General features: G+C 38.5%; 1 protein-coding gene across 3 annotated transcripts in view; it reads right to left on the bottom strand.

Moving 5' to 3' along the window:
* CPQ (carboxypeptidase Q) overlaps positions 1–12,252 on the bottom strand; it is a 177,753-nt gene that overhangs the window by 37,665 nt on the left and 127,836 nt on the right. For all 3 annotated transcript variants that reach the window (XM_032222640.1, XM_032222638.1, XM_032222639.1), the window contains exon 6: positions 8,257–8,348. In XM_032222640.1, the coding sequence (XP_032078531.1) occupies positions 8,257–8,348 (92 nt within the window). The remainder of the gene's footprint in view (positions 1–8,256; positions 8,349–12,252) is intronic.

Genomic DNA, 12,252 nt, shown 5'->3' with positions numbered 1-12,252 from the left:
TAATGACTGCAGGGCAAAAGTAGTTTATTGCTACTGTTCTAATAGTTACTTTCATTTGGGAACAAGCAGGTTTTATTGCAGAACAGATTATTAATATATATTTCATTCTAAAAAGAATGCTGAGATCATCTATAATTTTGTGCATGCCTTGCTATTTGCCTTCTGCCTATAAATAGTTTTGAAAGATATGAAAGATTGTTGGTGAACCCAGCATTTAGCTTCCATGAGATTCAGTAACTCTTCAGTAATTCTTGAGGGTTTTTGCCAAGCCTGTTTATTGCTTTTCTTATTTGCAGCTGATTTCTAGGTGATCACTTGGAATTTCCCCGAGTGATAGAACCCCGAGTTATTTTCCTGGGGCAACTGGAAAATGTTGTGTTGTACATACAACAGTTCCCTATTAAATCTCATCGAAGTATATATGTGGACATATGTGTGTCTTTGTCTCTGCCTATCTCTCTTCTGTTCCCTCCGGATAGCAAAAAGGTAACCACTGATGTCAAAACAAGTTCAGATCAAACTGTGTTCTCTTAAGTAATTTAAGTCAAGACTGACTATCTGAGGCATATATTAAATGTGGGCTCAGCTGTTTCTTCCACCTCTTCTCATATTGGAAGATTCATTCAAATATGCAGGCTCATTAAAATATCAGTCCATTGAGGTAATCACTTTTGTCAGGGAATAATCTGGGCACTTGGCTCTAACTACAATGTGCAGTGAAAGCTTCCCCACAGGAGATGTCAACAGTATGGGGAAAATAAGTCAACCAAATTGGATTGATAGGTGTGGAATTTCCCCAAAGTCAATTGAAACGGCTGAGGGATGAACATTGCAACCAGATCTGAAGCTGTAGGAATATTCTCTCTGCCAGAGCTCCAAAATCAATAGGAAAACAAGTGGAGGTCAGCAAGTTGAGGGTAATACCCTGTAAACTAAGGCAGAAGAAGAAGAACGGCTTGCCAATTTGTAAAAAAATGACTATATTATATACTACCTGATATTACACACCTGGACACTTCTCCTTAATACTTGAATTAAATGTTCATTGCACATCATGCTGGCTCACTAGGCTAAATTCCAGACCTAACTCCTTAGAGAAAGGATTTATAATAACTTGCAATACATTTTTCATCTGAGTTCAGAGTGTTAGTAATGATTTTCAAAGCTATAAATGGTTTGGAACCTCAATTCTGATTGAGTACCTCACCTTGTCTAACTCCCTTTTTATGACCCTGAACTTAAACCTTAAAATCTGCTGAGGCACAGAATAATATATGTGAAGACACTTGAGGGGGAATATGAGTGAACATTCTCAAATGGTGAGAAACTCAGTTGGGGTTGCTTCTAGGATTAATGTCTAAAAGCAGTCTGATCCAGAGAGACAGGCCTGGTTAGCCCCTCCAACTAGTAAAAAACATTAGAGAACCATATACCATTATCCCTTAGACTCCAGCAATGGAGTTCAAAATGACAACTGGTCTTTTTTCAGCGACTCTTTCTCTCCAGCTATTTTTCTTTGACAACTTTGAGTAGGCAAAAAGGGTCAGGAGTTTCAATATAGCTGATTATGAAGCTATGTACAAGATTGGGTCATTGAATCTCTGATGGCCTTTTAAATGAATTTTAATTGTTGTACATTAAATGTTTTTCACTGTCTCATTTCATTATTGATTTTTTCATCAAACTGTTTCTGCTGAAGATTGTTTCATTACAGCATTTTTGCATACTGCTAAGGAAGAACAATACACAAATATTCTGTTCTACTACTAGTAATAGTAGCAGTAGTAGCAGCAACAATATATGTGTTAGGATTATGCCTGTCAATAGCAATAGCAATAGCAGTAGACTTATATACCGCTTCATAGGCCTTTCAGGCCTCTCTAAGCGGTTTACAGAGAGTCAGCATATTGCCCCCAACAATCTGGGTCCTCATTTTACCCACCTCGGAAGGATGGAAGGCTGAGTCAACCCTGAGCCGGTGAGATTTGAACCGCTGACCTGCTGATCTAGCAGTAGCCTGCAGTGCTGCATTTAACCACTGCGCCACCTTGGCTCTTCTAGAGAAATGCTGACAAAGCTGCCCTGTTTCAAAATGCTATTATTTTCTTCTGAACTTCGTTATTGTTGTGAATAGAATCCCAATTAAGCTGCAGAGGCATCATGGACCTGTCCTTCACTGTTTCCAGGGCGGCCCCACTGGTCATATCTAAGCACCTTGTGGGCCGGATATGGCCTGCGAGCCTTGAGTTTGACACCCCTGATCTATATTCTACTAAAACTCTCATACTCTCATTGAATTTATGTTTGTACCTGAAGCTAGTACAAACAGTGTATTATAACTTTTTGAATGATCTAAAAATCTTAAAGAATGTTAAAGAACTTAACGGATGTGTCAAACATCAGGGATCCATTACTTCTGTGGAACTGAAATGTCCACAAAGTTCACACCAGTTTTATTTGCAAAGTTGAGGCTGTTGCAGCATTTCCATGGTCACTTGATCATGATTTCCAATGCTCCCTGCAAGCAAAGTCAATGGGACAGCCAGAAGGAAGTTAGAAATCACTTTGGCATCTACTGTTTGGTATATCCATGATACCTTTGACTGTTTAGGTAAGTAAATATTGACCTATTATTATTGAAGGGGACAGCATTCTGTATGCCTTTGACATTTATTCATGCTGGCCACATGATCACGGAGATGTCTTCAGACAGCACCGACTCTTCGGCTTTGAAATGGAGATGAGCACCGCCCTCTGGAGTCAGGAACAACTAGCACATATGTGCGAGGGGAACCTTTGCCTGTACCTTATTATTGAAGCTTTTTGTCATTACAATTATTTTTCTATTTATGATATATGCTCTTTTAGACGAACTTGGGACTGTCGAGAAGTGGGGTATTAAAAAAAACCCATGGTTAGCCTAAAATTTAGTGTTTATATTGCTCACATCAGATTGCAGTACCTTTCTCTCAAAGGATGATTGATGGTTTACAAGGTTGTCTAATATTAATTAATTACAATACTATTTATTTTAGGGGATTTACATATATACACAAGCAAGAGAAAATAAAGAGAGGACTGAACTTTGTAAATAAAGGAAGATCCAGTCTACCGTATTATTGATGCTTTGTCATAGCCTCTATTTCTTGCTTATCATTACTCCTTTAAGAGAAAAAGAATCAGTTATGTTCAGTTTTGTACTCTGCCAAGCTCATAATAAAACCACTGTGTTTAATGAGCAATCCAATCATTTTTTTAAAAAAACCTTTAAAATGTAAAGATTTCAAGTTTAAATGATGGATCATATGCCTCTTCAATTCAAGTAATTACCGGTTACAAGATGTATTCTGTTCTGAGAATCCATTTCTTAGAAATATGAACTACATCTCTGCAAAAAGTTAAGAAGTTTTTAGTGTGAACAGATTATTTACAACATTAATCTGTTGTTGTCGTTGTTTTGCTTATTAGATGTTCCTGCTTGTAGATATATGGCAAAATATACCATAATTATAACAGATCAAATTTGGTATCTAAGGAAGGATTGAAATATTCCTCTAAAAGTACATTTTTTCCTTGATCATTTTTTCCCTTCTCCCCCAGAGCATCTTTCTCCCCCCTTTCCAATGCATGTTTGCAGCATTCAGATTTGATTTAGAGACGCCTAAGGCCTCTTTCCTAGCCCGCTCTATTATTTAGGCAATTCTTTTCATACTTAGAATATAAAATGGAACTATTTATAACATTTTCCTGTCAAATTTTCAACAAATAAGATTAGAAGCAGCACAGAAATACAAACTCTTTGGCAAGCAAGAAAAAATTAGTCTACTAGAAAGTGATGGCAAGGGAAAAATTCAATAGCTGTGTAGGGAAGAATAAATATTGTACACAAATGAATGTAATAAACCCTAGCATCTTTATGTTGTTGTGGAGAAAAAGGGCTATTGGTGCAGGGAGAATTTGGAGAAGAGATGTCAGGAGCATGCTCAATTTTTTCCTTCTCAACTTCTGGTCATACATGCTTTTTTGGTACCATGGAAGACAATTTTTCATGGAAGACAATTCATGGAAGATAATTTTTTCATGAGCCAGAGGGGGAGCATGCAACCTAGATCCCTTGCACGGGCAATTTACAGTAGGATTCACACTCCTGTGAGAATCTAATGCCATGATGGTGAACCGTGATGGCGTACTTTTGTTAGGGCACGGAAGGCATTGCCCTGTCAGCTCCAGTGAGCATGCGCGTGCTGGTCAGCTGCTGACTTCAACCTTCCTTTTTGGCCGTTTTTCACCCTCCAGAGGCTTTCCTGAAGCCTCTGGAGGGTGAAAAACCACCCAATGCGCAAACCAGAAATTCATGAATGGACTTCAGAGTTGAGTGTTGGGCCATTTTCCACTCTCCAAAAGGCCCCAGAGGCCTTGGGGGGGCTGTTTTCACCCTCCTCAGGCTCCTAGAAAGCCTCTGGAGCCTGAGGATGGAAAAAAAAGTGTGCCAAAAGCAGGGTGGGGTCGCACGTATAGTATTATGGGTGTGAGTATACCCGCACACTACCCTCCTGCGCTTCCCCCACTTTTGGTACGCGATCCAAAAATGGTTCGCCATCACTGATCTAATGCCTGATAATCTGAGGTGAAGCTGAGGGGGTGATCTTCGTGCTGGGGTGTGGCTGCAAATACAGATGAAGCTTCGCTTGCTCACCCACTGCTCATGTCTAGCTGGGCAGCCCAGTTCTTTTTCTTTTTTTTCCTGTACAAGTCCTTTTCTTTTAATATGGTTTTTTTTTTCAAATATATTTTTATTATTTTTACATTTAAAACAATGCAGTACCGCGAAGTCGAAGTGACCGTACATTCACATTATATACAGCTAATCTCAACCATTAACAATTAGCCTACTTAATACATTGTCTATCCTTCGTCCAATCACAATATATACAGTTTGTCCCAGTCTTGTCACCTTGTCTTATACCAGTCATAAAATCTGTTCCAGACTTCAAAATATTCTGATTCCCCTTTATTTTTAAGTTCAAGAGTGAGCCTATCTGCTTCCGCACAGGCCAACACTTTTCTGATTATATCTAGCTCTAATGGTGTATTTTCTTTTTTCCAATATTGTGCACAAGTTATGCGCGCCGCAGTTAATACATGTATAATTAAATAAAGTGTATCTTTCTTAAACCCCTCTGGTATTGTACCTAGGAGAAAAAATTCCGGTTTAAACAAGATTTGGTCTCCCACTATTTGTTCTAACCATGATTGAATCATTTTCCAATATTTTTTTGGGGCAGACCAGTTCTTAACTGGCCACAGACTGGTACAGGTCCATGGCCTGAGGTTTGGGAAGTCCTGCTATAGAGGGTTCATCCATACCCTTTTAAATGTTAAAAAATATTTGCCTCTACATGCCACCAGAGACATCTATTGGGTGGCATCACTGGATATAGAACATATTTTTGGGGGCCTTTTGGGTCATGGCAAGGAAAGTGATCATTTCAAAACATGTAAAATAGGTGTCCTATGGGCATGGTGCTTGGTGATTTGAGATAGAGGCATTAGATGCAATTCTCTTCCATCTTTCCATGAGTGCAGTTTTTGGATTTTTGGATTCTGCTTGGAACAAAACAGTGAATGAAATATCATTTCAATGTTATAAAGCCAATCAGATTTGGCCAAATTGGGGGAGGGGTGATGAGGTTGAGTCCCTTCTGATGTTACTGACTACAATCCTCATCAATTGGATTGCTGACCATACTGGTTGAAGAAATTCAATTCAAGTAATCTACAGGGCCAGAGGTTCATTTCTCTTGGCCTAAGCAATGTTACTGAATGCAAATGAAGTCATTTCAAAATGAGGAAAAAGCTTTCCAAACACAAACTTTTAATGAATAAAATGTGGATGTGTATGCGTGTCTGTTTGAGTATTTATGCTTATTAGAAACAGCAAATTGTTTTGTCTGAGCCTTAGAATCACAAACAAATATTTTGCAACCATCAACGAAACATAAAGACACTTATGCCGAATGTTTATTTCTTTCATGTTTGAGTAAATATTTGAAATAATTAAAATCAAATTAAGCTATGGAATGTTTATAAACTAATCATATTTAGCTCTGAGACAATTCTATTAAGTTATCCCTCATGTCATATCATGCTTTGAAGAGATAGTTATGAATAAATGCTAGAAGGATGAGATGACATCCTATGGTTGTTTTAGCTCATTCTTAAATTTTAGAAATAATCATAAAAATATCAGTGATGTTAAGAATTTGCCTCATTTTCTACAGATAAAATGCACATTAAATCCTCATAAAAAACTCTATTGAGTTCAATCTAACATGTCATAAAATGTACTTTTAACATAAATAAAATATATAACATATTTACTCACCCCCTTTTCCATTCACAAATCATAAGAACTTAGTTATTTGTGGAAAATGCTGATGATAACTAAAATATTCAGGCACAACAGAAAACCCTTTTTAATTTTCAAGGGATGTCATATAACGTATGGACCTTGATAAGATTCTTTTTCTCCTTGCAAGCCTAAATCTAAATTAGCCAGTTAAGGCCAAATCAAATATTTATTTTAATAGTTTTATTATTAATATATTTTTAAAAAAATTAAATAACAAGTGAAGGGCCTGTTGTTTTATTTGGTACCTTATGCAAACTGTGTGTAGGGTTATTCCCCAAAGAAAATTATATACCAGTAAACAGTACTAGAACTCTGAATAGTAATAATGGACATGTTTTCCCTCTAAGTATTTTAGCTAAGGGGGTCAGGATTTTCATCTGGATTATAGCTCAAATCCTCAAAATGAATGTGGGAGAGCTGTAAATATTGTTGAATATTACATTGTGACTGACAAACTAAGACCTCGAAGAGGATTCTATAGAGGATTTACTCTATAGAGAATTACTCTTTTGTACTGATGAGAACACCAGAAGTTTAGAGAACAAATATTTCTTGCAAAGTGGCTGGTGAAGAGATCTTGCCAGCTGAGAATGATAGAAAGAAAGTAAGCAGCTACAAGGCACACTGTTCCCAGAATATTACCTGGCACTCTCATGGTGTTATTCCCAACCACTTTTCTTTATCTTCTTTTTGTCTTCTATTGGGAAAGCAAACTTCCAAAGCACCGGTCTTTATTTGTATTTTTGAAGGAAAATTACAATATCCATTTGGTGTACTTTTGGAAATCATTGGTGCTGGAGATACATACTACAGCATAGCACTTTTCCAGTTATTTTAATTATTTTTGCTCAATGTGTAAAAAGTTAAGTGGAGCAAGAAGCTGGAGTACTAAGGGAGGGCCTATAGGCAGCCTGGGGACAACATTGAGAATTGCAGATTGAGTTGTTACTTCACCCTGGAAGACTATTGTTTGAACTAATGGGGAGATTCTCAGGGAAAATAGAAAAATGAGAACACTTGTACGAATCATGTTTTATTAATACGATTGCAGCGGAGTGCATTGGGAATTAAATGACATTTAATGCAAATTGTAATTTGGAAGTCTATCATAAATAGCCCCTTTTTAATTCCATAAGGATGATGTAGATTTTGATATTTCAGTGCCAATCCAGATTTATCAATTTGATGTCTGTGTTTACACAACACATGGGAGACTAGCTAATGACGGATTACTCTGGCATGTTGTAAAATCCCGTCTGTGTGGTTAGTTTAAAATTCAGTGTGGAATGTGACACCAGAATGTATGTTGAGTTACATACATCCTTATGAAGTTTATTAGAGGTTAGAACAATATTAACTTTAGCCCAGGGGTCTCCAACCTTGGCAACTTTAAAACTTGTGGACTTCAACTCCCAGAATTCCTCAGCCAGCAAAGCTTGTGGACTTCAACTCCCAGAATTCCCTTGCTGGCTGAGGAATTCTGAGAGTTGAAGTCCACAAGTCTTAAAGTTGCCAAGGTTGGAGAGCCCTGCTTTAGCCTATTGTTCACTATATTATAGTGTATTTTCTCTGAGAATATGAGCAGAATTTCCAAATTAACCATAATATCATTATGGCTGCTTGATTTCCCTCCCTTCCAAGTCTACTGCTCGCAAGTGAAAATTGCAAGAAGAGTGCTAACGAAATGAAGTACCGGTAATATTCATTTTATTCATCATATTCATATGGCTGCCCATCGCATGAAAAACATGACTCTGGGTGGTATAAATAAAAATAATAAAACAATGATATAAAAAAGCAATGAATCCAAAGAATTAAACATATTGTCCCATCAGGTTGCTTACTTTATGTAGCTTGTAGTATTGTTCAGCTCCGATTCCCCCTTGCTCTTCTCCAGTCCAAAGCACCAAGCGCAGAGTTCTTTTGGGCTGGAGTCCTGTTATTAGGTAGAAAATAAGCAAAGATATTTCTCATCTCAGCACTGAAAGCTTTATTTTTAGCATCCCAAGAAGTCTGTCTTAGGGCATTAGGAGAAAAATAACATTTTTCCTATCTTTGAAAGTAAAACATTTATTTTAAAAGCATCTCCTGCCAATCTTTTTGTTTCTCCTTTTTTCTTCTCTCGGCACTATTTCTGAAATCCCCACCCACACTCCATCCCGTTCTGGCTTGCAATCAAGCTAATTTCTCTCTCTTTTTGTCTCCCCATTTAAGCACACATACACACCAGGCAGGGCCGGATTTTCCTATAGGCTAACTAGGCTTCAGCCTATGGCCTCAAGATCAAGAGGGGCCTACATTCAAATGGTTAGCAAAATTAAAATTACACTATTCTAAAAACAGTGAACACTAAAACACTGAACCGAAAATAAGGAGAAATTCTACGCATATGACTAATAAACAAACATAAAAATGTATTGGTTAAGATTGTTCCAGCGTCGCGGCAGTTGGGAAGCCTGCCCACGTTCCCGGCACCGGCGGTCGGGTGAGAGGCACGGCTGCTCCCAGTAGCCGCCCCATCGACGCGGAGCCCACCAGTGGCCAGGCAAGTGAGGGCGAAGGGGCCGAGCCAGGCAGCTGAGCACAGCAGGGGAGGCGGCTGGCCTCGCTGCCTTTGCCACAGAGCAGAGCCGCCCTCCGTCGGGAGGCCAGCTATATATTTTGATATATATTGATATATATCACAGTAATGATGTATTTTATTGTCTCTCATGTAATTTACAAACTTAAAAATGGGAGGTGAAGTGGTGGAATAGTGGAATAAGTGGAATAGCCTAGGGCCTCTTTTCATCTAAATCCGGCCCTGACACCAGGTATGGGTCCTGTACCGATTGGTACCAGTTTGCTTTGCACACACTTTGCACGTTGCCCACACATTGCTCACGCATACGCAGTTGACTGGAAATTTTTCTGTGCATACGCAGAAACATGCCGGCAACGGCAGAAGAAACCGGGAAACCAGTTCGGGGACGTGGTAAGCATGGGTTGCTGCTGGTTCTGCGACCCAGGCCAAATTACCACTATCGGTTCACCCGAACCGATAGAAACCCACCTCTGACACACACACGTTTTTATGTTTCGTTCTATCTGCTTTCTTTTTTCCCCGCAGTCCACTTCTGCATTCCTAGCACTGCTATTCCATTCTGATTTTTTTCTTCTCCCCATCATTTTTCTCCATCTTTCAGAATTTCTGAACGAACAATTTATGGCAACTCCTGGTCATTGTAGAAAGTGATCCAATGGTCTGCAGGAGGTCTGCATTAAGGATTTATGTGAAGGCCAGGTGATACTGGAGTGGAGCGCTTCCTTGCTTTCAGGCTTAAGCTGCACACAAAGGCAACCAATTTGTTAACAAATGTTAGTTCCGACAATTGTGTAGGAATAATCTGTTTGGCTTTAGGTTTTAGCTGGAGAAAATGGTCTGGGGAGGAGGAAGAGATAAATAACTCTAGGAAGGGTATGTTTTAGCACTGCTGCTGCCTGGTTCACAAACTGTGAACTAATCATAGGGTCCCAAAACAAAGAAAGCCTTCTAGAACAGTTCCCAAAGGCACCTGTTGCACCCCCCTCCCCACTGCTGTTTGCTGCCTCTATGGCTGCCTGCCAAAAATTCTGTTTTTCTCCCATGCGCTTCTGCACCAAGAGGAAAGGTTGCGCTTGTGCTGTTGCCTTTCAATATCTCCCAGAAGGAAGTTTGCGAACTATGGCAATGAAAGACAAAAGATATGGAACCCCAGGAAGTGTGTTTGTTTGCATCCCCAATGGTTTTTTGTGTGACAAGCAGATAATCCCCTGTCTTCCCATCTAGATTCAGAAAAAAGAATCTATGGATTGTTGAAACCCAATGTTGAAAAGCTTTAAAGCAGTGCTTCTCAACCTTGGCCCACCAGAAGATGCGTGGATTTCAACTCTGCTGGCTGGGGAATTCTGGGAGTTGAAGTCCAAACATATTTATATGACCAAGGTTGAGAAACACTGTTTTAAAGCCTTCCTATAGTGCTCTTTAACTGAAGAGACAAGGGAAGGCCACCTGTGTTTTAATGATATTTATGAAGGAATAACCTTAAAATTAAATATAAGCCATTTGAAAGCCACCTAATACATTTAAGTCCATCTATATTAGATTCAGCTCAAGTGAGGCATGTACTAAATTCTTTTACCCTTTCAATAGTTACTGTGTATGGAGAAAAATTTACCCGAGATGAGAAACACAAATAAAAGGAATCCATATTTCATACACAGCAATAACTGGGTTTTCATTTGAACTAAGCTATGGTTTCCTAAATATATAGCTTGTAACATAAAGTAAGTATCCAAAACATACACATTCTAAAGAGATGTTTGATACACCAACAGGAACACTCATAATCCAAAATCATTTATGGACAAGTACATTGAGTGGAACTTGTTGGGCAGTAGAAATAAGAAGCAAATTCTTCTCAGGATATAAAAAAATGTACTGACTTTTCAAAATCCATGCAATTCTCCCTTTTGTTGGCTGGGATTGAAATAGAGCTACACATATGGACAATTAAACTGTGTATCATTATTAGAAAAAAGATTAACAAATGGAATTGGTCCATCTTTTTTTGAAGTTCTTACTTTCTTTTATTACAGATCCATGAGTTGATTTTTTTAAAATCCAGTTAAAAGAGTTGAAGTAAGCATATGACATGTTTCATGAGGATTGCTTATTTACTTTTGGTAGTCTGTCATTTCCATTCGGGGGTCATGTTGATGGTGAAAAGAGTGATCTGATTTCACAAGGCATAGGAAATTCCTTGAATGCTGCTAGTATTTAACAGTCTTGAGTGGAAATGTATTTGACACCTTTTAAAGACCACCTCATGGCAATGCCCCAATCTATCTATAACTTGCATGCAGAAAATAACGCCCAGTAGCTACACATTTAGACATATATTTTATTACAGCAGCCTTTGCCTCATGTGTCAGATACAAGAATAAATCTATGCAAGGAATGCAATAAATAAATAAAAGCTTTCCCACCATATTCAGAATCACAAATATTATTGTGATAATTCATTGGGTCAGTGGAAATACTCCAGCCAAGTGCTCTCTTTCTAACAATGTAATCCAACTTTCTAAATTTATACTGTAAAGTAAAATGTTGTTTTTGCCAGAAAGGGAGACAACCATTTCTCAAGACTTAGCTAGGAAGATCTCAGTGACAAGCATGACTAAGGATGGTCCTGATAGTATTAGGGAACACATTTATTACTCATGGTTGTGTTAATTAAGATTTTCAGGTACTGTTTCATTTTATGTTATTTTTCCGGTTTTTAAAATATTTTTTCTATGTTTGATTCTGTTTTTAAACAGTTAGCCAGAATCATGTATATGAAATGGCTGGAGTCATTCATTCATTCATTTTCAATTTCTATAGCCATCCATTTTCACCAACTGGGCAGCTTACAGTTCTAAAACTATAAAATTAAAAACAGTAAGAGGAAACATCTAGAAATGCAGCCAAGATAACCAACCAGGGGTAGGTTTGGGCAGCCACTACTGCCAGTTCGCTCATGGGCGCGGGGCGCACACACGCACACTTGATGTGCGCTGTAGGAGCATGCGCAGTACAATAAAAATTGTTCTGTGCAAGCACAGAACCAAAAAACAAGATGGCAGCGCCTATGGTGTCGTTGCCAGTTCCAGCGACCCAGGCCGCCAAACCACTACTGGTTTGAATCGTAGGTACCCACCACTGTAACCAACTAACAGTAAAGCCATTCTGATCCCAGGCCAAGATACATAGCTAATTTTTTGAAGTCTTATGAAATGCCAGTAGAATTGGAGCTATTCTAATCTGAGGGGGGGAATGT

Source organism: Thamnophis elegans, chromosome 8 (genome assembly GCF_009769535.1).
Source record: "Thamnophis elegans isolate rThaEle1 chromosome 8, rThaEle1.pri, whole genome shotgun sequence".
In the NCBI taxonomy this organism is placed as follows: domain Eukaryota; kingdom Metazoa; phylum Chordata; class Lepidosauria; order Squamata; family Colubridae; genus Thamnophis; species Thamnophis elegans.
Note: the sequence above shows the minus strand (reverse complement) of the source record. Positions and strands in the feature narration are given on the sequence as shown.